The sequence below is a fragment of the Hylobates moloch genome, unplaced genomic scaffold (assembly GCF_009828535.3).
Source record: "Hylobates moloch isolate HMO894 unplaced genomic scaffold, HMol_V3 SCAFFOLD_14, whole genome shotgun sequence".
In the NCBI taxonomy this organism is placed as follows: Eukaryota; Metazoa; Chordata; class Mammalia; order Primates; family Hylobatidae; genus Hylobates; species Hylobates moloch.
The window spans coordinates 31,557,324-31,583,767 of NW_026652289.1; the positions used below are offsets into that span (position 1 = coordinate 31,557,324).

The 26,444-nt window shown below is 45.6% G+C and overlaps 1 protein-coding gene across 4 annotated transcripts in view; it reads left to right on the forward strand.

The window, feature by feature from the left end:
* The window catches only part of PCSK6 (proprotein convertase subtilisin/kexin type 6), a 185,703-nt gene that overhangs the window by 53,629 nt on the left and 105,630 nt on the right, over window positions 1-26,444 (forward strand). For all 4 annotated transcript variants that reach the window (XM_032175060.2, XM_032175062.2, XM_032175063.2 and 1 more), the window contains exons 3-6: window positions 3,817-3,927; window positions 4,451-4,594; window positions 5,935-6,011; window positions 8,019-8,107. In XM_032175060.2, coding sequence (XP_032030951.1) covers window positions 3,817-3,927; window positions 4,451-4,594; window positions 5,935-6,011; window positions 8,019-8,107 — 421 coding nt within the window. The remainder of the gene's footprint in view (window positions 1-3,816; window positions 3,928-4,450; window positions 4,595-5,934; window positions 6,012-8,018; window positions 8,108-26,444) is intronic.

Sequence of the window (26,444 nt, forward strand, 5' to 3'; positions counted from 1 at the left end):
ACGCTTGGACAAAGATCACAGCTCGGTGGCATGGACAGCCTGCACCATGGCAGGCCATTTACTGGAACGCGGGCAGGGCCCCCTCCTGGGTCTCTGCTTGTTTATGTTACCCTTTAGGAACATCCTTAGATTTTACCTCGTCTTATCAACAGAGGGACAGTCAACGGATGCCTCATTTTAACTTGACTTCTCAAGAAGAAAGCTGGAGGAAGCACACACTACAAAAGAAAGTGTTGCTGTGCACTTGTCTTGAGAAGATAACGAAGGCTTCTTCATGATTAAAACTTCCTGCCCCAGAGCGTAGCTTATCTATAACTATGCTGCATGTTTAGCAGGAAACATACATTTGGAAAATAGAGAAAAGGAAAAAAAGATCAGAGTGAAGTTCTATCTTCAAAGTATGACTTTAAAGAAATCATGACACTTTCTACAGATTTGCAGAGAAAGATGGTTTGTGTTTGGGCTAGAAGTGGCATTTGGCAAACCTTGCCTTTGCCCCAAATCACTTACAGTTGATCTTCCACAAAAAAAAGTCAACAGATGTCATCTAGCAGTCATTAAGACCTAATCACATTTTCTTTTTTCTTTCTTTCTTTTTTTTTTTTTTGAGACACAGTCTCACTCTGTCGCCCAGGCTGGAGTGCAGTGGTGCAATCTCTGCTCACTGCAACCTGTGAAGGTTGCTTCCATTTGATGGGAGAGCTGGAGTTTTAGTCGCTTGGTTTGGGGCTGGTGACACACTTCTGACCTCCACAGTGTCCAGGTGGCTCCTGGTTTCACCCGGAGGGGGCATTGAAGGCAGAGCTTTGCATCCCAGCTGGGGATGGGAGGGAGGCACTTTGGTCCTGGCTGGGAACCAGGTATGTTCATGCTGATCCTCCCAGAACCTAGTGCCAGACACACAGGAAGACTCAGTGCGTTTCTGTTGAGTGAGCCACAGAATAAGTGACCCCAGGATGCCTGCTCTCCGGAGACACTAAGGAAGGTGAACCGGGAAAATGGCTTTCTCTTTGTGATGGGTAGGAAGTGGGATCTGGGATCCCCTTGTGCTGTCCTGGAGCTGGGTGAGAAGCAAGGGAGTGACTGGAACCCAGAGGAAAGGACACAGTGGGTGCTGGGCGAATCAGCCTCTGCGACCGCGCTGTCTGCCTGCATCCCATCTCCACAGAGAAGCCCCTGCACCTGGTCAATCATCTGTGGTACAGTGTTCAGTTCCATTGGCCTGACAGCACCTCACTTGCCGTCAGAGACTTACAATGAGCAGGTGTGTTAGCAAAGAGAGGGCTGCCCCACGACCACGCCAGAGAGAGAGCCCCAAGCTGTCCTGTGGGCCCCAGGCTATCACAGTCCCCCTCAGAACTGTGTGCCAGTGTTGTGGGGTTTTGCCCAGAGCCCAGCAAGGGCCAAGGGCCGGGATGCCCAGGCTCTTCCATCCTGCTGAGGAACGTCTGATGACTTCTGGCTCTACACTTTCCCACGTCTCCCAGCTGATGAGTGGGGCGTCATCCGCTTGGGCTTGGAAGGGCAGAGTGTGCCTCCTCCTCCGACTGGAAGTGTGGTCTGGTGGGCACAGCAATTGGAAGGGGCTGGGTGTTGTTAAAACGGAAAGTGAGTTCAGGGCCCCTTAGCACAAACAGGGATCAGCCTGGCAGGAGGGCGGAACGTCCCTGGGAGCTTTGGGCTGTGTGGGATCTACATACCACTGTATTTTATAATAGGGTGCTTAACAGATGTTGAAATATTGTTTGCAGCGTCTTAGACCAGGTAAAAAGCTTTCTAGTTCAGGCAGTAATATATGGGGACATTGCAAAATGCCATCAGCCAGTGTTAGGAACAAAATATCTCATTTTACAGTTTTATTTTCTGTGGAAGTATCTATCAGCGACCATTATAAATTATCTAGGACTTGGTGCTGAGGATTTTTTAAGTGTCTGACATGAAACTGATTTTGAGCCCTTTGCAGTGTTTCTAAGGCGTCTGGTCTGCTGGTGTTTTATAGACAAATTACATCGGGGTGGGACAGGCTGGGATGCCTCTCTTCCGGCATTTTGCCCTGTACACCAAGGATGCCTTGGAGACCATCCCCAGCCCTAAATTTGAGCTGTGTATGCAGGTGCTGAGCTCTCCTTGCTCAGGATGATGTGGGGAGGCTGAGGCTCAGGGAAGAGGCAGGGAAATCTTGTCCCTTTGCCCTTGGGTACCGTTACTCCCTGTCCGCTCAGCCTCAGGTAGCTCTGTTCTAGCTTCCAGCACGACCCTGGGTCGCCAGCCTTGGGTCACCTTGGGGCCCCTCCCCCTCCTCTTGTTCCTCCCCTTCCTCTAGCTGCCTGCTCCAGGCAGCCTGCCCTGTTTGGAACTCACATCATCCTCTGATTGGTGGGATTCCCTGAATGTAGTGTGGACTCCTCGAGAGCACGGCCCTGGTGCCCATCCTCCTCCCGCTCATTTCAGGCCCCAGAGCCAGGCTGAACCCCAGCTTTGAGCATTATTCAGTCAGGTGGAGCTGCCATGGTAAGATCAAAGAAAACATTCCCACTCAGAGCCCAAGAAGTCTTTGCTCCAAGATCCTTTTAAAATGAAAAAGCTCTTCCAGCTTGAAAAGAATGTGTACACAGGATGATAAGAGCAGGTGTGCTCCAGGCACTGGTCTGAGGGCTTTATGTGTGTTGTTTCTTATATTAACCCTGTGGCAACCCATGACTGTCCCCACTGTGTGGGTGGACACCACCCCGAGGCCATGGATGTCCACTGTCAGCTCCAAGTCACACAGCTGGTGAGCATGGGGCTGGGTTTTATTGCAGGTGGCCTGGTGCCTTGATCCTTGGTCTTAAATATCAGTGATACAGCCTTGTGAACTTTTTTCCTTGATCATGAAAACAAATCATGCTGATCGAAAGACATTTATGACATCCTGAAAGTAATTGTAAAATTTTAAATTTTACAATAATGTCACCACCCAGGAACTGATGCTGCTACTATTTTGCTGTATTCCTTTCTAGATTTTTCTCTGTGCATGTTTTGGTACCATGTTGCTGGTGGCTGCCAAATATTCCAATATATGGCTTATCATATTTACTTATGTCCTTACTGTAAAGCAAATTCCAATACCAATTAACCAAACACTGTCTTCATTCATGGCTTCCCATATGTGTATTTCCTTTTTCTTCAGGACAAGGGTCACCAGATAATTTATTGGCAATTTCACAAGGCTGGCTTCCTTCCTTCTCTCCCTCTCTCCCTCCCTTCCTTCTTCTCTTTCTGTCTCTCTCTCTCTTTTTTTTTTTTGACAGGGTCTTGCTGTGTTGCCCAGACTGGAGTGCAGTGGCACCATCATGGCTCACTGCAGCCTTGACTGCCCAGGCTCAAGCAATCCTTGCACCTCAGCCTCCTGAGTAGCTGGGACTACAGGCGTGCGCCATCATGCCCAGCTAGATTTTTTTTTTTTTTTTTTTTTTGTGGAGGTGGGGTTTCACCATGTTGCCCAGGCTGGTCTCGAACTCCTGGGCTCAGGTGATCTTCCTGCCTCGGCCTCCCAAAGTGCTGGGATGACAGGCGTGAGCACTTTCTTTCTTTCTTTTAGTACAGCAACTTCAAAATCTATCAGAGTGGTGTTATTTCTTCCTCTATACACAAACAAGTTCTCATCTTTCAAATGTAGTCACTTTGAAGTGAAAGTGTCCCCAGGAACTTACCATCTAAAATATCTACTATGACACAGATATTCATGCACAAGGAAGGCTGTAGCACCTGCAAAGAGGCTACATAAAATCAAGAAATCGTTTCTAATATAAACAGTAATTGCATTTCCTCTGGTAGGTGAAATGGCTCCAGCAACAGGAAGTGAAACGAAGGGTGAAGAGACAGGTGCGAAGTGACCCGCAGGCCCTTTACTTCAACGACCCCATTTGGTCCAACATGTGGTACCTGGTGAGTAGGACAGGACCTCTCTCTGCCCCAGGACACTTGCACTGCAGGTCTCTGAAATGGGTTAATTCCCCTCAATGAAGCTAAATTCAAACAACATCTCCAGACAGACACACTTCACCTTGAGGGTGTAAAACCCCTACTTCAAGGCTGCGCAGTACCAGCTTTCTTGTGGATTTGTTCTGAAACTATGTGCACACCCTGGGGTGGGGGCTCTTTGAGAAGGGAAGGGATTTGATGCAGGCTGTATGACTAAATGGCAAAGCCCAGCCCATGGACAGAGCACCTGCTGGGAGGTGATGCCCTGGGAAAATGATAGATTGCAGGCGCAGAAAAAGCAAAGGAGCCCTCAGCCTGATTCTCGATCTGAGTGGGAAAGAGGAGCTCTGCTATGTAAGGCAGGGATAGGTGTTCCCTCCTCATTGACTCGCAGGCCTAAGCGCCTCCCTGTGGGGTGTGCACCGAGTGTCAATTCTGCATCTGGAATGTCCATGTCGGGGGGACTTTGTGTCTTTTGTGCTTACAGCATTGTGGCGACAAGAACAGTCGCTGCCGGTCGGAAATGAATGTCCAGGCAGCGTGGAAGAGAGGCTACACCGGAAAAAACGTGGTGGTCACCATCCTCGATGATGGCATAGAGAGAAATCACCCTGACCTGGCCCCAAATTATGTAAGTCAGTCCTTGGAACCGACATGCAAATATATTCAGCTGTGCTAGTCATTAAGTAAATGCAAGTGTAAAAACAGTAAGGTCCCATTCTCCCCCAACCCCTATTAAGTTAGGCGGTAAAGAAAACTGTGCTGGAGTGAATTAGGAAAACGAATATTCTGCTGCTCGCTACTGTCAGGGGCAAGGGTTTTGCAGAGGGATTCATCCACCTGCTTGCACAGTCACATACGCTTTTAGGAATGGAGCCTACTAAGAAATGCATAGAGGGGGATCATCAGCATACAGATCGTCGCAACACGAACACGACAGGGTGACAGTGTGAAAACACGGGCTCTAGGCCCAGAGTTACCTGGGTTCCCATCCTGGGTCTGACTGTGAAAACACGGGCTCTAGGCCCAGAGTTACCTGGGTTCCCATCCTGGGTCTGACTGTGAAAACACGGGCTCTAGGCCCAGAGTTACCTGGGTTCCCATCCTGGGTCTGCAAATGATGAGCTCTGAGGTCTTGAGTAAGTTACTTAACTTCTCTGTGCCTCAGTGTCACCATCTGTAAAATGGGTTCATAAGAGAACTACTCTCTCGGAGTTATTGTAAGGACTAAATTAGTTAAATGTAAGGAAGCAAGCTTGGCGTATAGTAAATATGATAGATGCATGAAATACTCTAAGGGACCTGGGCGCCTACCATTGATTAAGTAAACCATATTGTATCCACCTGACAGACCATTATGCAGCCCTTAGAAATGAATTTTGCAGACGACGTCAACAACACTGGAAAGCTTTTATCAGATATTTTAAAAGGAGGATGTAAAATTATGTGAATACTGCTGTTACAGTCATCTAAACAAAAGCGTACCTACTGAAATATAAAATGAAGGAAATCCTGACACACGTGGAAACATGGATAAACCTTGGATGTTATGCGAAGTGAAATAAGCCAGTCACAAAAGGACAAATACTGCACGATTCCACTTACACGAGTGACTCAGAGTAGCTAAAATCTTACACAAAAAGGTGGAGTGGGGGTTGCCAGGGCCTGGGAGAGAGGAATGGGGAGTTAGTGTTTAGTGGGTATAGGGTTTTGCAGGTTGAAAAGAGTTCTGGAGATGGGTAGCAGCGATGGTTAATGCCACTGAACCAGACACTCGAGAATGGTTAAGGTGGTATATTTCCTATCACGTATATTTTACCACGATAAAAATGTATATGAGATTATAGCTATAGTAAGAGAGGAACCCCGCATGTGGTTTCTCTATTTGCCAATGGAACGTAAAATCCATTTAAAACAGAGCTGTCATATGCCACGCCATTTCTCCTCACTCACCAAGATTCCATTTCTTAGGATTCCTACGCCAGCTATGATGTGAACGGCAATGATTATGACCCATCTCCACGATACGATGCCAGCAATGAAAATAAGTACGTCACCTCGCCTCGTCTCTCCAGCTTCTCTTCCCCTCCCTGCAGCGTCGCTATTGAGTGTGTGTGCGAGGGAGCTGGCGAGGCGGTGGCTGCCGGCATGTCTTCCCTGCCTGGGCACGAGGCAGGCTTATCCAGGAGTCACAGGCCATGCCAGGCACAGGCCTTCAGGCACAGCCAGCTTCTGTGGAGTTAGCCTGTTCCTCTGGGGTGTCACCACTGCCGGGCAGCTAGAAATGGGTGTTTGACAGACAGACATTCCTGTTTCCAACTTTCTTGAAATATTTTAAAAGAGAAACCCTTAAGTCCGACAGTCTCCATGACCTGCTGTGTGAAGACAGCAGTTTGCTCTATTTGAGCACAGAGGTCACATGCCTGAGCTTTTGTGACTCTGTGACCTTAGGAGTGAGGTGGAAGGGGCATGAGTAACGCTGGACGGACCCAGGTTCAGATCCAGCTCTCCCACTTACTGGCTGCATGCATGCTGGGTGAGCTGGTTGAAACTTCATGTCTTAGTGTCTTAGAGGCTCATCCAGGCCAGCGATGTCGCCTACCTCACAGGGTCACAGGAGGGGTCAGTGAGATGATGCGTGAGGAATGCACCCAGCAGATTCTCCCAAAATGGTGGGCGTTTTTGTGTCACTGTCATTTTGCAAGTGGAGGCAGTGGGGTCCGGAGAACCCAAGTGACTTTGCAGTGTAAATGGCAGCCCTGGGGTCAGTGCTGGGAGTTCATTTGCTGTCTCTTTCCTTTCTCCGTCAGCATGCCCCATACCCTGAGCTCTTGTCATTCCTCTAAAAATATTTAGAGGGAAATAATAAAAGCTTTTTGTTCCTCCCCACTGTTGACAAGATTCTTGCTGAGAGGCACCCCCCGATTACAGTCTTTTAGTTTGTGGTTGCTTTGATTCTGAGATTCACACACGGGTGCACAGGCAGTGCTGTGCAGGAAGCCTCGGTCACTGGAGTCGCACACAGCAGGCTGCAGAGCTCCCGGGAGCCTGCAGCAGCCCAGTCTCATGCACATCCCAAGGTGCCCTTCCTGCTGCCAGTGAGGACGCCTGGGGCAAAGGAGGAATGATCCACATACCACCGGTGACCCTTGAAGGGTAGGGTTCAATCCCATCCTGAGCCATCCGTGGAGCTCTGTGACCCCGGGCACAGCCCTGGCCTCGAAGCTGTGTGGCTTCCGGGGAAGGACAGATGACTCCCTTCCGAAGGGCTGCTGCCTGAGGCGATTTTTAAAGGCAGCTTTAAATTTGAATCAATGACTCCCATCCTCTGTGGACTCTTCTCAAAGATGTGCTATTTCAAGTTGCTCCTGTTTTGGCCCCCACTGGAGGAATTGACCCGACATGGCACATCAGAGAATGGGGTCATTACTGAGGAAAACGCAATTTGTTTTTCTGGTCATTGCTTCATAGTCCCCCAGCTGCTGAGTGTTTAATTTAGAGCGTTCTTCCTCAGCTCCAGCTTAAATGGCCTTAGAAGCACAGGAAGGGCTGCCCTAGGGTGAGCATGGTGTTGCAGGTGCCTAGGGGAGGAGGCAGGTGACATCAGCAGCAGACGGTTCCTTCTTTCATCCTGCCAGGCAGCAGGTGTCCATGCTGCCAGCCACAGGAGACACGAGGCCGAGGTGGCGCAGCACCCACCCTACACAGCAGTGGCCACATGCCAACTACACGTGTTGGGAGGAGGAAGGTATAGGGCCACGGGCACTGGGGCAGGCACCTTCCTCCCACGTGGGGGTCAGGGGAGGCATCCTGGAAGAGGTGACCATGCACGAGCACTTGCCACATTCGGGATGCCAGGAAGGGCTCTACCCAGGCTGACCTGGTGCCTCCTCCCAGAGTGGCGTTGGTGATGAGAGGGGATGCAGGAAAGGGGCTTTGATGACATCTCTGGGCTTCGGACAACTGACGGTCTTGTTGCATTGAACTGAGCCATGTGCTGAAGTCACTGAAACTTGCTGGGCCGCGTCCTCACTTGGTTTTTTCCTTTGTTTCAGACACGGTACTCGTTGTGCGGGAGAAGTTGCTGCTTCAGCAAACAACTCGTACTGCATCGTGGGCATAGCGTACAATGCCAAGATAGGAGGTAAGGCCGGGCGCGGCAGCCTGCGAGCCGAGGGGCCTGGGGCAGGGGCAGCTGGGAGCTCCCTGTCCGCTGGTCTCAGCAGCCTCCTGTTTTTTGGCTTTGGCCACGTCAGCAGACCCCTGGGCCAGACGCAGCAGTGCCATCTGTATCATGGCCCAGGCAGCTGACCCACAGGGATTGGGGCCTCAAAACAGAGGAACTGCTTACTGTTTTGCCTGAAAAGCCATTGCAGTTCCCATCAGAAAGGTACCCTCTCTCCTCTGGTCCTGCTGGCCTGGCTGCTGACTCCTGGAAGGCTGCGTTGATTCCCCACTGCCCATAGCCTTCAGTGGTTCCCTGTCACTTCCCAGACAGAGTCACAGCTTTTACCTGGGACCAGAGCCTTCCCGGGGTTCCGACTGCCACTCAAGCCTGCTGGCCCACTTCTCCTGCCCCTGCTCTGGCCTTAGAGGACATTTGTCATAGTGTCCCTTAGACACATCTGCTCTTCCCGATTGATGCCTGGGCTTGAACCATTCCCATCCCCGCCTCCCCCCATCTTTCCACTTGGCTCTGTCCACCTGTGCCTTATGGCAGCTCATGCCCGCTCTGTTCTGTGAAGTGCTCCCTGGATCCAGCTGTCCCCCGTCTCATTCACCAGGGAGTCAGCTCTTCTTGGTCCCCTCACGGAGCAGCAGCCCCTGACCCTGCGTGCATCTGGCCTTGCCATTTAGCTTCTCATGCTGTTCAATCAAGCTGCCCTTGCTAGGATGAGGCTTTGGTGTAAAGTGTTGAATGTCTTTCTCTTCTCCACGGGAGCCCAGCAGTGTGACAGCTCAGTCACCAAGTGCTCTGAAGGCCCCTCTAGGTGCATGTCACTGACCCAGGAACTGAGCAAGTGGGGGCAGCAGAGAGGAGTGCCAGGGAGCCTCAGGGACTGCAGCCTCACCAGGAGACCTGTCTGCCTCTCAGTTCGAAGGTGCTCCCTGCCCACTCAGGTGGCTGCAGTGGGAAGACACCTTCCCGGGCCCTGCCGTCCTGCCGCAGAGCCTTGGTGAGGGTGGCTGCAGCCGCTTTCTGCCGTCCTGCCGCCGAGCCTTGGTGAGGGTGGCTGCAGCCGCTTTGGCTCCACTTAGGAGCAGTACCAGGCAGGGAGGTTGGGCCAGGGTTCCCTGGAGCACCAGTCCTTGGGGGAATTTCTTGTGTTTCAAAAAGGATCCTTAGCTTTTACTTAATTAGGGCTCTGCCTGTCTTTTCCCATGGAAATCTTGAAAGTGGCTTGGATTTTCATTTTATAGCAGAATTAACCCCCAAGGGCGCGTTCTGCAGAACAAATCAGGAGACTCTGTCAACTGGCCTTGCTCCTTTGTGGATAGTTCTTTGCAAACTGAGATATATAAGTTCTCCCTGGAGCCTCTGATGATGGGTGCAGAGCCCGAGACGTCTCTCCAGGATCTGTAGAATTGGGCCAACCTGGGTGCCAATTCCATTCCCACCACTCACTGACTGTGTGTCCTTGGACAACTGACATAACCTCTCTGAGCCAAGGTTTCTTTACCTGTGGGGTGAAATGACCACGAGGCAGCTGCCTCCCCAGTTCTGTTACGAGGATGAAGTCAGATACCATGTGTGAAACCATCGGCTTGGGCCAAGTCTGCAGGGGATAGCTGAGCTCCGCCTTCCCTCTTGCTGAGACTCTCAGTGGGAGAATAAAAACCATTTGTGTTGCTTTGAGTGAGGGGTGGAACCCCCCCTTTGGAGTTGCTTGAGCCTTGCTCCCCCAAGTCCCTAGACTTTGAGCATGGCATCCTGTGGGAGCCACCGGAAATGCAGAGTCCCCACCCCAGGCCTGCTGAGTCAGGGTCTGCGTTATAACAAGATCGCAGGGGATTTGTCTCCAAGTGACAATGTGAGAAGCGCTGGTTTACAGGACTCCCTGGGGTCACACAGGTAGGTAACACCGACATCATGGATTGTGGGGAGGAGTCAGTGGAAGTAACATGCGTAAAGACCCTCCCAGATGAGGTGCACAGTTACCTAGTTAGATAGCTCTACACTCATTGCCAAGCTCTTTCCCTGCGTTTCCCGAGTACTGCAAGCGAAGGTGCTCCCTCCAGATCTGGAAAATGTAGGGATAGAATTTGGCATGTGTTTAAAACAAGAATAATAGCAATGCACTGTGGGTTTATAACGTATGAAGCAATATATATATATATAAACAACAGCAGGAATGGTAGCAGTCATGGTGAATGGAAACACTCTATCTTAGATTTACACATTATACAGAAAGTAGTATACTGTTAATTCCAGATAGACTGGGATAAGTTAGGATATGCATTATAGTCTCTTAAGTGACAACTAAAAATAAAGACATGAAAAGGAAGAGCTCTATGGTCAGCTCCAGGGACATCCCAGAGAAATTCCCTGTTGGGTGTCAGCACACTCAGAGAGGGAGGCTGTGTTAGGGCACCCCACCCAGAGGTGGGCTTGGAGGGAGAACCAGGAGGAAGGGGGGTGGCTGCCTGTGTGGAGAGGCTAAAGCTGTTTGCAGCAGCTTTGGAGCCAGTGGCTATCACCAGATCCTTGGGTCAAGGCCAGCCTCAACCCCACACCTACCTTCCAGAGAGGTGTGAGCTTCACCTCAGGTCCTCAATCTTTATGTGGCACGCTCACCCCAGCCCCACACCGCAGGTCTGATTGTCTCCCCAGCACTCTCACGGGAGTCAAGTCCTCCTGTGTCAAGCTCAGCCATACCCTCATGCTCTGCCCTCATGGAATGCCTGCTCTGCCACCCCTGGGGCTCCTGTCTGCCCCTTTAACTTCCTCAGCACTCTCATGGGTAGTCAAGTCCTCCCGTGTCAAGCTCAGCCATACCCTCATGCTCTGCCCTCATGGAGTGCCTGCTCTGCCACCCCTGGGGCTCCTGTCTGCCCCTTTAACTTCAGTAGGTGGTCCTGTGCCATCTTCCTTGTTGGTTCCCTCCAAAGACATGCTGTGCTCCTAGAGGCCCAGAACTGTGACCATCCTCTCTTTCGTCTCTCTGTCAGTGGCATATCCAGTATTATACATGCAGCACGTGCTCAACCATATTCAATGCATTAGTTAAAAAATATCCCTGTTATCATGCATATCCTAACTTAGTCTATCTGGAATTAATAGTGTACTTTCTATATAATGTGTAAATCTAAGATTGTTTCCATCCACCGTCACTGTCATTGTTTGTGCTGTTGTTTTTATATATTTTACTTCACATGTTATAAACCCACAGTGCATTTCTATTATTCTTGTTTTAAACACTACTTGACTGCAAACTACTGTAGTCCCAGCTACTCAGGAGGCTGAGGCAGGAGAATGGCGTGAACCCGGGAGGCAGAGCTTGCAGTGAGCCGAGATGATGCCACTGCACTCCAGCCTGGGGGACAGAGCCAGACTCTGTCTCAAAAAAAAAAAAAAAAAATACACTTACCTACATGTGTACCATTCCACTGACTGGTCTTCCTTACTTTTCCTAGCTTCAGATTTCCATCTTTCCATTTATCTTCAGCCTGTCTCCAGGCTCTTTGGTATTTATTGAGGTTATCTCTCACCTCTTTTGGTATTTGTTGAGGTTCAGGTATGCTAGTGAAAAATTCTCTCAAATTTTATCTGAAAGTGGCTTCTCTCCATTTTTCTTAAAAGAAATTATGCTGAACATGACCTTCTAACTTTTTGTTTGTCTTTCAACACTTTAAAGATATTACTCTGTTGTCTTCTGGTATCCATTGTTTTCGATGATGAGTCGATCGTTAATTGTCATCCTTATTGTTGTTCCCTTTTAAGAAATGTGATTTGTTCCTATGGCTCCTTTTTTTTTTTTTTTTTTTAAGAGATGGGGTCTTACTCTGTCACCCAGGTTGGAGTGCGGTGGCATAGTCATAGCTCACTGCAGGCTTAAACTCCCGGCCTCAAGTGATCCTCGCACCCTCCCACGTGTCTGGGACTGCAGGTGAACACAACCTTTCCCAGCTAATTAATAAAAAACACACACCTTTTTCCTTGTAGGATGAGATACTGCTGTGTTGCCCAGGCTGGACTCAAACTCCTGGCCTCAAGTGATCCTCCCACCTCAGCCTCCCGAAGTGCTGGGATTACAGGCATGAGCCACCATGGCCCGTCCCTGTAGCTGCTTTCATAGTGTTATTTTTTAAAATATCTGTGCTTTGCCTGTGGCTCTAACATTCTTTTGTGTAGTTTTCTTGATATTAATTCCATCTTGGGTTTTCTGTGCTTCTTAGTGGGTTATTCTTTTTAAAGAAAATTTGGAAAAAAAATTGTCAATATTTCTTCAAACTTTTTTAAGTTCCATTTTCTTTCTTCTCTCTGTGGGCACAGTTAGGGTTGTTAGATTGCTTAATACGCCTCACAGGTTACTGAGGCACTGTTCATTTTTTAACCCTTTTTTCTCTGCTTCAAATGGGATGATTTTTATTGAACTTCAAGTTAACTAATCCTTCCTTTTGTTGTGTTCAGTCTGGTCTTAAAAAAAAAAATTTCAGGGCCAGGCATGGTGGCTCATGCCTATAATCTCAGCAGTTTGGGTGGCTGAGGTGGGTGGATCACCTGAGGTCAGGAGTTCGAGATCAGCCTGGCCAACATGCGGAAACCCCGTCTCTACTAAAAATACAAAAATCAGCCAGGTGTGGTGGCACATGCCTGTAATCCCAGCTACTCAGGAGGCTGAGGCAGGAGAATTGGCTTAAACCTGGGAGGCGGAGGTTGCAGTAAGCTGAGATCATACCACTGCATTCCAGCCTGGGTGACAGAGCAAGACTCCATCCCCCCCCAAGAAAAAAAAATTCAGATATTTACTTTTCTGTCTTATGATTTCCATTTGACTCTTTTTTTACTGTTTCCAAATGCCTCCTGTGCCTCCATCTCTTCAGTCATTATATCTGTCTTTTATTCTAGACTCTTTAACATGTTTGTAAGAAATACTTTAAAGTCTTTTGCACTTAATTCCAATAGCTAGGCCATCTTAGGGGTATGTTTATAATGACTAATTTTTCTCTTTACAGTGGGTCATATATTTCTCTTTCTTTGCATATGTCTAGTAATTCTTTATTGTATGGTAGATATTGTTACATTGTAGAGACTCTGGGTTCTGTTGTCTTTGAATATCATTAAGTTTCTTTCTTGGCCAGGTGCGGTGGCTCACGCCTGTAATCCCAGCACTTTGGGAGGCTGAGGCGGGTGGATCATGAGGTCAGGAGATCGAGACCATCCTGGCTAACACGGTGAAACCCCGTCTCTACTAAAAATACAAAAAATTAGCCGGGCGTGGTGGTGGGCGCCTGTAGTCCCAGCTACTCAGGAGGCTGAGGCAGGAGAATGGCATGAACCCGGGAGGCGGAGCTTGCAGTGAGCCGAGATCGGGCCACTGTACTCCAGCCTGGGCGACAGACCGAGACTGCGTCTCAAAGAAAGAAAAGTTTCTTTCTAGCAGTTGGTTAAATGTGAGCTTGTGGAGACCTAATTATTCTTTTTTTTAATGGTTGCTATCTTTCTGATTTGCCCGTAACTTCAGGGAAAATCCGTTAGCCCCGGCATATAGTCTTTACTCCTAGACCATGACCCTTTTGGTATTTCAATGGAAAGCCTGAACTGTTTAAACCCAGACCTCTAACTTAGCAAGTCTCAAACTCCAAACGGACTTCCCTGTAGTGGGCAGCAGCTGAAATACCTGCTCAGCTCATCCAGCCTCTCAGCTGCTGTTTTCCTGCTGGACTTCTTAGAGGGTTGCCCATATACTCCAGGGTTCAGCCAAGTGGTTGTGAGGAGTTTATATGTTCTCTTCTGTAGCTCTCTCCTTTCTGAAATTTCTCCTCTCAATTTCCAGCTGCTCTGACAGTCCCAAACTCTATCCCCTGACTCCTCTGGAGAATAAGATGACACTTTACTGTACTTTAGTATTTGAGTTCTAGCCTCTCGGCACCAAAAGAAATGGTAAGTTCCCTCAAGAGGAAAAGTCATGTCAACTTGGATCACACTCAGTATGGTTTGTCAAGAGTTGAATCCCCTGCCTACCTCTGCCTTTTTCTGGTTGTTCTTCAGAGCTCTTAAAAAAAGTTAATTTTTTCTAAGTAAATATTTTTTCAGAGTTTATAATTATTATCTTTAATAAGAAGAGTTAGTCTGATATAAGCAACTCTGTCATTGTTGAACTTAAAACTTGTGGTTTATAGTTCTTTATCAATTAGATTGTGTATTAGTTATCTGTTGCTGAGAGGCAGTCATTCTAAAAATGTAGCTGCTTAAAACAACAAGCACTTATTTTCCAGCACAGATAGTGGCTTTGCTGAATGTTTCTGGTTCAGGGTCACTCACGAAGTTCCAGTCAAGCTGTTGGCTGTGACTGTAGTCTGAAGACTTGACTGAGTCTGGAGGGTTCACTTCCAAGATGGGTTACTTACGGGGCTGTTGGCTGGAGTCCCCAGTTCCTCACCATGTGCTCCTTTCCAGAGGGTTGCTTGAGTGTCCCCATAACATGGTAGCCAACTTTCCTCATAACAAAGTGATTCAAGAGAAAAAGCAAAACCAAACCAGCAATGTCTTTTATGACCTCGTCTCAGAAGTCACGCATCATCTCTTCAGCCATACTCTGTGCATTAGAAATGGATCACTAAGTTTAACATACACCCAAGGGGAGAGAAATTTGGTCACACCTTTTGAATAGAAAGGTGTCAAAAAACCTGTGGACATAGTTTAACCAGTTTTCTTTATAAAACTGCACATTCCTGATAAATGTTGTCACATAAAAATAAATCAAATGAAAGAAACAGAGGAAGTGTCCAAATTATATCTTAAGAAATAGCCAGGCATGGTGGCTCATGCCTGTAATCCCAGCACTTTGGGAGGCGGAGGTGGGCAGATCACCTGAGATCAGGAGTTCCAGACCAGCCTGCCATCATGGTGAAACCCTGTCTCTACTAAAAATACAAAAATTAGCTGGGTGTGGTGGTGGGGACCTGTAGTCCCAGCTACTTGGGAGGCTGAGGCAGGAGAATTGCTTGAACCTGTAAGGTGGAGGTTTCAGTGAGCCAAGATCGTGCCACTGCACTCCAGCCTGGGCAACAGAGCAAGACTCCATCTCAAAAATAAAAAAGAAATAAAACTCCTTCAACCCCCAGTTTCCCCTAGGTGTGTTGCCTTCAGGTGCATTAGCACCTACCCTGGGGAGAAATTTTACACTGTCAGGAATCCACAGAGGAAATGTGCCACCTTCATTGTTTCCAGAGAGGAGAGTGGGGTACCCCTGTGCGTTCACTGGTCCCTGATGTCTTTCATTTTAGAGATACTATAATTTTATATTAAGTTGTCAAGCTGTACATTGATGATTTATGCCCCTTTTACATGTATAATTTTTTGATAAAAATCTGTTTAAAGTTTTTATGGGCTGGGCACAGTGGTTCACACTTGTAATCCCAGCACTTTGGGGGTCGAGGCAGGAAGACCTTTTGAGCCCAGAAATTTGAGACCAACCTGGTCAACATAGTGATACCCTGTCTCTACAAAAAAATTTGAAAAATTTAGCCGGGCATGGTGGCACGTGCTTGTAGTCCCAGCTACTTGGGAGGCTGAGGTGCGAGGACCACGTAAGCCTAGGAGGTCCAGGCCACAGTGAGCCATGATTGCATCATTGTACTCCAGCTGGGTGACAGAGTGAGACCCTGTCTCAAAAAAACAAAGTTTTTATGATGTCAAATTTGTTCATCTTCCTTCATGACTCTTGAGTTTGGGATCTTGCCCGAGATAGTAAACCTGTTTTGTATTTCCTCTAAAAACTTAGTTTTAGGACAATAGTTGGTCTTAAAAACTTTTATGGTTTTCTCTTTTCTGTTTAGCTTTTTTTTTTTTTTTGAGACAGAATCTCACTCTGCCACCCAGGATGGAGTGCAGTAGCATGATCTCAGCTCACTGCAGCCTCCACCTCCTGGGTTCAAGCAATTCTCCTGCCTCAGCCTCCGGAGTACCTGGGATCACAGGTGCCCACCGCCATGCCTGGCTAATTTTTTTGTATTTTTTATGTAAAGGCGGTGTTTCACTGTGTTGGCCAGGCTAATCTCGGACTCCTGACCTCAGGTGATCCACCTGCCTCAGCTGCCCAAAGTGTTGGGATTACAGGTGTGAGCCACTACACCAGGCCTGTCTGTTTAGCTTTTTGATCCATATGGAATTTATTTCTGTGAGTAGTGTGAAGGAGAGATCCCCCACATCAATATTTGGTGATTGCCGCATGTGGCCCTCATCACATCCTAGATCCCCGTATGGACACTGGGTCCGCCCTTACGTTTCATCAGTTCCTTCATAAGCCCTAACAATACCACACTTTGAATTACTACAGTTTAGGAGAGTTTGGGGGTTTTGTTTTTGTTGTTTTGGTAACTGGTAGGGCACATTTTCTCTTATGGATCCTTTTCAAAAATTACTTGGCTATATTCTTGCACATTTTCTCTTTCAGATGAACTTGAGAATCTGCTTGTCAAGTTCCATAAAAAAAAAAAAAAAGCCCTGTTGGGATTTTGATTGAGATTGCTTGGAAATTATAGATTAACTGGGGGAGAATGACATCTTTACAGTATTCCCACCCAGGAGCATGGTATGTTTTTATTTACTCAGGTCTTCTTTTACATCGTTTTTTAAAGTTTTATGACTTTCTCCATATCGATTTTATACATTTCTTATTAGATATATATCTAGGTTTTTAAAAAATTTATATTTCTAATTGGTCGTTATTGAGACGGATATAGGAAAGCTATTGATTTTTGTATGTTGGGTTTTGCTTCTGGTCACCTTATTGATCTCTATGGGTGCTGTTGTTTTTCCCTTGGATTCTCTTGGCTTTTCTGGAGAGATGTAAATAATAGCTATCTGTAAATATAATGGTGGTTTTATCTCTTTAATATTAATAACTCTCATTTCTTTTTCTTGCCTTATTTGAATACGTAGGAGTTCCTGATGAATATTGAATAGTGGTGGTTTATAGGTTCTGTTTGATTTCTGACTTATACAGGAATACTTCTAATTTTATGCCATTTGTAAATGTCTTCCCTGTAGTTACCCTTTATCAAGTTGAGAAAATTTTATTATATTCCTAGACTTCGAAGAGATTTAATCAGGAAGGGATGTTGAATTTTTAAAGGTATCTGTTGAGATTATTACATTGTTTTTCAACTTTATTGTTTAATCTGTGTAGTCTAATAAGTTACATTAATAGATTTCCTAAACTGGGTTAGGCACAGTGGCTCACGCCTGTAATCCCAGCACTTTGGGAAGTCAAAGTGGGTGGATCACCTGATGTCGGGAGCTTGAGACCAGCCTGGCCAAAATGTTGAAACCCTATTTCTACTAAAAATACAAAAATTAGCCAGGCATGGTGGCAGGTACCTGTAATCCCAGCTACTCGGGAGGCTGAGGCAGGAGAATCGCTTGAACCTGCGAGACAAAGGCTGCAGTGAGCCAAGATGGCACCACTGCACTCCAGCCCTGTAAGACTTTGTCTCAAAAAAAAAAAAAAAAAAAAAAAAAAGAAAAAAAAATCCCTAAATTGGAAGCTTTTTCTTTCATTTTTGAAATAAGTTCCATTTAATCATGGGTATTGTTCTTTTAATACATCTGTTGATATCTTCTGTATGGTTTTACATCTTTATTTATAAATGGATAGAATCACAGTTTCTGTGTTTTGTGATCTTTGTCTCTAGCTTGTTTATCAGAGTTATGCCAGTCTCATAGAATGAGTTAGGAAACTTTCTTTTACTGTGCTCTGAAATAGTTAATATATTGTGGATAGTGCCCGATTTCTGAAGTGTTGGTAGAGCTGATTAACTAGTCTGATTGGATACGGTGACTTTCAAAAGGACTAGATCTATTCAGGTTTTCTGTTTCTTCTTGAGGAGATTTTTGTAATTAAATCTTCCTAGAAAATCATCAATTTTTCAAGATTTTCAAATATATGCCTTAAATTTAATACCGTATTCTCATAATTTAAAAATATATCCTCCATGTTTATAGTTATAATTGTTTCTAATCTTATTTGTGACATCTCCTCTTTTCTCCCTTGATTGATGAAAAATTTCTATTTTTAATAAAATAGGTTTTTTCACTTCAGTGTCATACAATATACCCATGTGATAAATTTGCACATATACCCCCTGAATCTAATGTAAAAGTTAAAATTATAAAAAATAGTGTAAGTAAAAATAAAAAGAAAACAGGCTTTTGCAGAGAACTAGGTTTTTTTCCATTGAGTTCCTTTATTTTCTACGTCATGAATTTCTGCTTTTCCTTATTTATTAATTCCTTCAGCTTTTAAATTTGTTTTTGCTGTGTTCTAATTCCTTGAATGGAATGTGTATTTAGTTCTTTATTTTCAGGATTTTATGTGTTCTAATAAATAAATAAATAATCATACATTCTCCTTTCATCACCTGTTACTAGTTTAATTATATGGTGCTTTTATTGCTATATATTTCTGAATAATTGTACATTTCAGCTTAGATTTTTCTCTTTAACCCAGGAGTTATTTAGAAGAGATTTATAAAATTTTTCAACCGCATAGATTTTCTGATGCTCCTTTTGTTGTTAATTTTTAACTTTATTACATTGGGTTCACAGAATGTTCTGTATAATTTCTGCCTTTTGGAATTTATGGAGAATATCTTTGTGTCCTAATACACATTCAGTTTTTGTAAATATGCCAGTGGGTGTTTGCATTAGTCCGTTTTCACACTGCTGATAAAGACATACCCAAGACTGGGAACAAAAAGAGATTTAATTGAACTTATAGTTCCAGATGGCTGGAGAGGCCTCAGAATCATGGTGGGAGGTGAAAGGCACTTCTTAACATGGCGGTGACAAGAGAAAAATGAGGAGGAAGCAAAAGCAGAAACTCCTGATAAACCCGTCAGATCTCATGAGACTTATTCACTATCACAAGAATAGCATGGGATATAATATAATATAGTAGCTTTTCCAGGCACATGGTACAAGCTGCCAATGGATCTGCCATTCTGGGGTCTGGAGGACGGTGGCCCTCTTCTCACAGCTCCACTAGGCAGTACCCCAGTAGGGACTCTCTGGGGGTTCTGACCCCACAATGCCCTTCTGCACTGCCCTAGCAGAGGTTCTTCATGAGGGCCCCACCCCTGCAGCAAACTTATGCCTGGGCATCCAGGTGTTTCCCTAAAGCTTCTGAAATCTAGGAGGAGGTTCTCAAACCTCAGTTCTTGATTTCTGTGCACCTGCAGGCTCAACACACAAGTGGAAGTTGCCAAAGCTTGGAGCTCCCACCCTCTGAAGCCACAGCCCAAGCTGTACATTGGCTCCTTTCAGCCACGACTGGCGTGGCTAGGACACAGCACACCAAGTCCTCAGGCTGCATATAGTACAGGGACCCTGGGCCTGGCCCATGAAACCACTTTTTCCTCCTGGGCCTCTGGGCCTGTCATGGGAGGGGCTGCTGTGAAGGTCTCTGACATGGCCTGGAGACATTTTCCAATGGTCTTGGGGATTCATGTTAGGTTCCTTGTTACTTATGCAGATTTCTGCAGCTGGCTTGAATTTCTCCTCAGAAAATGGGTTTTTCTTTTCTACTGCATCATCAGGCTGCAAATTTTCTGAATTTTTATGCTCTGCTTCCCTTTTAAAACAGAATGCCTTTAACAGCACCCAAGTCACCTTTTAAATTCTTTGCTACTTAGAAATTTCTTCTGCCAGATACTCTAAATCATCTTTCTCAAGTTCAAAGTTCCCACAGATCTCTGGGGCAGGGGCAAAATGCTGCCAGTTTCTTTGCTAAAACATAACAAGAGTCACCTTTGCTCCAGTTCCCAATGAGTTCCTCATCTCCGTCTGAGACCACTTGACCATGGACCTTATTGTTCATATCACTATCAGCATTTTTGTCAAAGCCATTCAACAAATCTCTAGGAGGTTCCAAACTTTCCCATATTTTCCTGTCTTCTGAGCCCTCCAAACTGTTCCAGCCTCTGCCTGTTACCCAGTTCCAAAGTTGCTTCCACATTTTTGGGTATCTTTTCAGCAATGCCCCACTCTGTGGGTACCAATTTACTGTATTAGTCCATTTTCATGCTGCTGATAAAGACATTCCTAAGACTAGAAAGAAAAAGAGATTTAATTGGACTTACAGTTCCACATGGCTGGGAAGGCCTCAGAATCATGGTGGGAGGAGAAAGGCACTTCTTATATGGTGGTGGCAAGAGAAAAATGAGGAGGAAGCAAAAGCAGAAACCCGTGATAAACCCATCAGATCTCATGAGATTTATTCACTATCACGAAAATAGCACAGGAAAGACTGGCACCCATGATTCAATTACCTCCCCCTGAGTCCCTCCCACAACATGTGGGAATTCTGGGAGATTCAGTTCTAGTCGAGATTTGGGTGGGGACACAGCCAAACCATATCAGCGTTTGAAGAGTATTTTTATTCTATGCTCACTGAGTAAAAAAATCTGTATCAGATTAGGGATTGCAACTGGTAGCCCATAAGCTGCCTTTGGCCTGCAAACGTGTTTTGTTTGACTCACACAAGTGTATTTTTGAAAACTTGAGCAAACATTTACAAATCACAGTATTTTATGTAAAAATATGGATTTGGGGCTTTCTACGAAAGCTTAGAAGCTCTGGCTGTGCTGGGCCCTCATTCCTTAATGGCAACAGTCGGCTACGGTTGCCCCTAACTCAAAGGGCAGTCTACCTGTCCCCAGGTGGCCTTCACAGACCTGCCTGCTTCAGCCATTTACCCTGCTGCCTGATACCTTTAGGCATCAGCCTCTATCACCTGTGTGTTCCATCAAGTTCACTCAGAGTTCTGGAGTCTTCCTTACTTTTTGTCTACCTGATCTATTTCTGAGAAGGGATGCTGGTTTCCATGAAGATTCTGGGTGTGTCAGTTTCTGTCTGTTTTTGCTGTACACATTTTATAGCTATTTACAAGGTACATTACAAGGTATAATGAATCTTCATCAATATAAAATCCTGTCTCATTTTTGCCCTTTAATTGTACTTCGGCTGATATAACACCTGTACTTTGATTGATAAAAGTAGCACACTTGCTAAATTATTTTATCATCCTTTTTCTCATATATTCTTTATTTCTAATGTTGGCTTTATAAGCAGCATGTATCTGGATTTATATTTTTAACACAATTGAAGAGTCTCTTTAAAGAAGGACTTTGTTATATTCATACATGTGCTGATTTCAGATATCTTTGGATTTATTTCTATTATTGTATTTTGTTTTTATCTATTCATCCATCCATCCATCCATCCATCTGTCCATCCATCCGTCTGCCAATCCATCCTTACCTTCCTTTTGCTGGTTAGATATAGTTTCTTCTCTTTTCTTTCATTCTAATGGGTTGAAATTTTTACATTCTAAATCTGTTTTTCTGTTATTCTTTAAACATAGTTATAGGAATTTATATTTCTCTACAGTGTTTAGCACTAATCAATACTTAATTCTTTCGCCTGAGCAACACAGGAAACTTACCATAGCTCCACTCCTCTGCCATCTTCTCCCTGTCATCACCTCCTTGAATTGGGATCATTCAGAAATTTAACTCCATATTATTTTTAACACCTTTACATTATGCATCAACAATTATGTGAGCTTAAGTATAAAGTCTAACTAATTTGTTTGGTCACCATTGTTTCTTTTTTCTTACATCTTTTTGTTATGTGAATTTTTTACTTTACTAGATTTTCTCATCTATTAAATTATTCATTCTCTTAGAAGATATTTTGAGCGCTTGCTATATGTATGAATGGTTATATAGATAGTAAATTTTCTGAGTCCTTGAAGTCTAAAAATGTCATTATTTTCTCCCTACAAATTTGGCTAGGTTTTGACTCTAAGTTCAAGATAATTTTCACTCATAATTTAAAAAATATTAGTCCATGGTCCTTGGTATTCAGTGTTTCTGATAAGGGGCATCTGTTTGTCTCAGGTAAATTTTTTTGCTCTGAAGTCTATCTGATATTAATATAGCTACTTCTACTTTCCTTTGATTAATGGTTGTACGGTATATATTTTTCCATCCTTTTACTTTCAACTTGCCTATATTGTTATATTTGAACTGAGTCTCCTGTAGATAGCATATATTTGGGCCATGTTTTTATTTATTTATTTTTCTTTTATAAAAAATTTTATTAATTTAAAGAGTACAATAGAGTAGAAATTGCCTCTTTTTTCTTTTATTGATAAACAACATTTTACATATTTATGAGGTACATATGAATGTTTTCTACATGCATAGAATGTAGAATGATCAAGTCAAGGTGTTTGGGGTATCTGTTATCTTGGGTATTTATCATGTCTATGTGTTGGTAACATTCCAAGTCCTCTCTTCTACATTGAAATATTTAATATATTGTTGCTAACTATAACCCCCCAGTCTGCTGTCAAACGTGGAACGTGTTTTTAGATTCACTTGCCAATCTCTTTCAATTACTATATTTAGATAGTTAATATTTAATGTAATTATTGATGCATTAGGGGTTAAATCTGCCATTTTAACTTCTCTATTCTTTTTTCTCTGTATTTAGTTTCTCTGTTTTTTTTTTTCCTGCCTTCCTGTGGGTTACTTGAACACATTTTAAAATTTCACTTGGTTTATAATGTTTTTGAGTGTGTCTTCTTGTATAGCTTTTTTAGTGGCTTCCCTTGGTATTACACTATGCACATGTAACTTATCACAATCAATTTTATGGGTGTTGTCACTTTACCAGCATGAGTGAGGTAAATCTTACCTTCCTTTATATCCCATTATTCTCTCCCATTTATATTTGTAATATACATACATCTTAAACATACATTCATTTAGAACCACATCAGACAGTGTTGTAATTTTTGCTTCAACCATCAAATGTAATTTAGAAAACTTGAAGGTAAACTTGGTGAATCTGTAGGTTTATATCTCTTGCCAAATTTGGAGAGCGTTTAGCCATTATTTCTTTGAGAACTTTTCCAGCCCCCACTTCTTTTTCTCCCCCTCCTCCTCCTCCACCTCTATTATTAGAGACAGGGTCTTGTTGTGTCGCTCAGGCTGGAGTGCAGTGGGGCGATCATAGCTCACTGTAACCTCGAACTCCTGGGCACAAGCAATCCTCCCGCCTTGGCTTCCAAAAGTGCTGAGATTACAGATGTGAGCCACCACGCCTGGCCCTTTTTCCTCTCCTCCTGTCCACTCTAGTGACATCAGGTTTAGATCTTTGTTATAGTCGCACAAGTCCCTAATGCTCTGTTTATATTTTTAAGTTTTTTTCTTTATGTTGTTCAGATTGGGTAATTCTCTCTATATATTTTTTATTTTCCAGTTCACTCTTTCTTCTGTCCTGTGCGTTCTGTTATTGAGCCCATCCACTGAGCTTTTTGATTATTGTATTTTCAGTTCTAATAATTCTACTTGGTTCCTCTTTATATCTTCTATTTCTTTGCTCAGACTTTCAGTTTCTTTACTGAGACTTTCTATTTTTTCATTTGTTTTAGGCATATTTGTAATTGCTCACTTAGGTGTTTTTATCATGGCCTCTTTAAAATCTTTATTAATTTACAACTAATATATCCTTAAAAATTAAAAATAATTCTAAAAGGTAAACCTAAAAAGAGGAAGAAACTGAATAAAATGTTTGTCAGATGGTTCCAGCATCCCCGTTTCCTCCACATTGGCATCGGTGATTGTCTGTCTTCACGCATTTGAGATCTTCCTGGTTGTTCTTGGAATGACTTGTGATATTCCTTTGAAACCTGTACATTTTCGCATTATGTTGTGAGGCTATACCTGACTTCAGCCTTCTGTTTCAGCTGGCTTCTCTGGCCCTGTTGTTGCAGAAGACAAGGGGTACCATTTCATTATTGCCAGGTGTAGGTGTGTCCAGGGCCTCCGTTCACCCTCCGCTGATACCCAAGGGGGGAAGGCTCCTCATCAGTGCTGAGTAGGGGCGGGGGTTCCCACTCCCTGTGTGCCTCCCATGACCCCACAGTGCAGGTCCCCTCGTTACTGTGAGCAGCAGTGAGGCTCCTGACTCTCCACCAGGCATCCTGACACAACTCCAGGGGAGGGACACGTTGTTACTGCTGGGTGTGGTTGGAAGACCAGGCTCATGGCGTGGTATCTGCTGGTACCATGCAAGTGGGCCCCTTTTGCGATTGCTGGAGGTAAAAGCCCTGCTTCCTACCTGCTGTTTCCGTCGACATGCCCCAGCAGCGGGGTCGGGCACCTCATTTCGTCCTCACATGGGTGGAGGTCTAGGCTCACCACTCAGGCTGTGCTGCCACAGGTGGGGGTGGTGCCACGGTTCCTTGCTGTGGCATTTGGCCTACTCACTGTGTGTGGTTTTTTCCATCTGTTCTATTGGCCCTGTCTCCTCGGGTCCCTCTGGTTTTGTTCATGTTGCTTTTTAATTGGGTGCCCCTCTTTCTTGGGGTGGGTTTTCCTCAAACACGGGCTGCTTCTTGGTTGTCCACCCCTGCACGTGCTCACACATCCCCATGTGGCTGTGGGTGGTTGTCTGGTCTGATGGCAGGGGTCTTTCTGTGATGTGGAGTGGAGGGAGCTGTTGCTGGACAGCATTTCTTCTGAGAAGATGCTAGGCGGACTCCCCGCTCCCAGGGCAGCATCCTGGTGCTCTGGCCTCAGGACCGTGTCTCACTGCATCAGCCTCAAGATGACTCTGCTGCTGTCCCCACTCAGCCTGGAGGCTGAGACCTGTCACCTTTCACCCTAGCTCCTTACTCCGAGGCCTGTTTGGGGTTCCTCCTGTCCTTGCACACCCAGCCTGGCACCTTCCTCAGCTCTGGAATCGTTCCCCACTCAGAAGTCCTCGCACCAGGACACCGCCTCCTGCTGCTACCTGATGCCCTCCGCTTCCCGTCTTTCCTCAGTGCCTCAAGACAGCTTGTCTGTGCTGATCTTGTTTCGCAGGGCTGGTTCGGATTTGTTCATTTTAAGTTTTATTCCCAGGGACCCAGGCCCTGGGGAGAGGTAGGCTGCGTGCTCAGTCTTCCTCCTGGGTCGGATCTCCTGAGTCTTTTCACTGTGGTGCAGATAGTGACACCTCTCGCCGATTGCTGTTGGTTGCCAAGCACTTGTAGTCATCTTTGCATCCAGTTCTTAGTGTGCCTCTGTGCGTTGGACATGGTCATGGCCGTTTCCCAGCGGGGAGACTAACAGAGGGATGAATTGCCACGTCTGGGTTCACACAGCTGCCAAGAGGCAGCGCAGAGGCTTGAGCTCAGGCCTGTTGCTGCCCTGAAGCCTGGATTCCACCTTTGCAATTGTAGCCTTCTGATGCGGGGACATAGCGGTGACCAGATGAGAACAGCTGCCACCAAGCCCAGTGGCCAGAAACAAAAGCAGAAGGGGAAGCCTTTACAGTGTATAACTGTATTCTTCTTGACTGAATTCTGATTCCTTCCGAGCATATTTTGGCCTCGCCTCTTCTTCCTGGCCTAAAAAGGTATGATAATGGGAACAGCACAGGAGGGAGCCAGAGAGGGCAGCAGGCATTTCCTAGCCCCTCTTCTCATTCATCCTTTCTTTGCTCTCTTGCTCTGTTCACCTTTTTGTCTTTTTAATTTTAGCCTGGCACATAGCTCTCCTTCTCTCTCTCTAATGCTCCTTCCCTCCCAGCCCGTCTGCTTCAGGGTGGCATTGGTGGTGGGGGGCTCCAGACTTGGCTGCCTCCACTGCCATCAGCTCACCTCCAAGGTGAGTGCAGGCTGAGCTGCATGGCAAGCCCTTCCTGCCGGGGCCTGCAGAACTGTAAAGGCCCTGGCCAAGCACAGTGGCTCACACAAAATCCCTGCACTTTGGGAGGCCAAGGCAGGAGGCTTGAGGCCAGGAGTTTGAAACCAGCCTCAACAACGTAGTGAGACCCTGTGTCTACAAAAAATTTAAAAATTAGCCAGGCATGGTGGCTCCTGCCTGTAATCCCAGCCACTCAGGAGGCTGAGGCAGGAAGATCTCTTAAGCCGAGATGTTTGCAGCTGCAGTGAACCATGACTGTGGTGCTGCACTCCAGCCTGGGCAACAGAGCAAGACTCTAACTCAAACAAACAAACAAGTGTGAAGCCCAGAATGCAGGCTGAGGATGTGAGCCCCTCCACTGCACCAGGTCCTCCTGGAGTCGTGCCCCGTGCAGCATCCTTTGAGAGAAGCTTGCTGGGGAGCTAGGTGTGCTGGCTTGGCCGGAGTGGAACCTGCTGTCTCAGGGAAGCTTGCAATATGCAGGGCAGATGAGTGGAGCCCTTGCCCCTTTAACCTTACCAGGCTTCTACCCTTAGCAAGTTCCTCACGTGTGC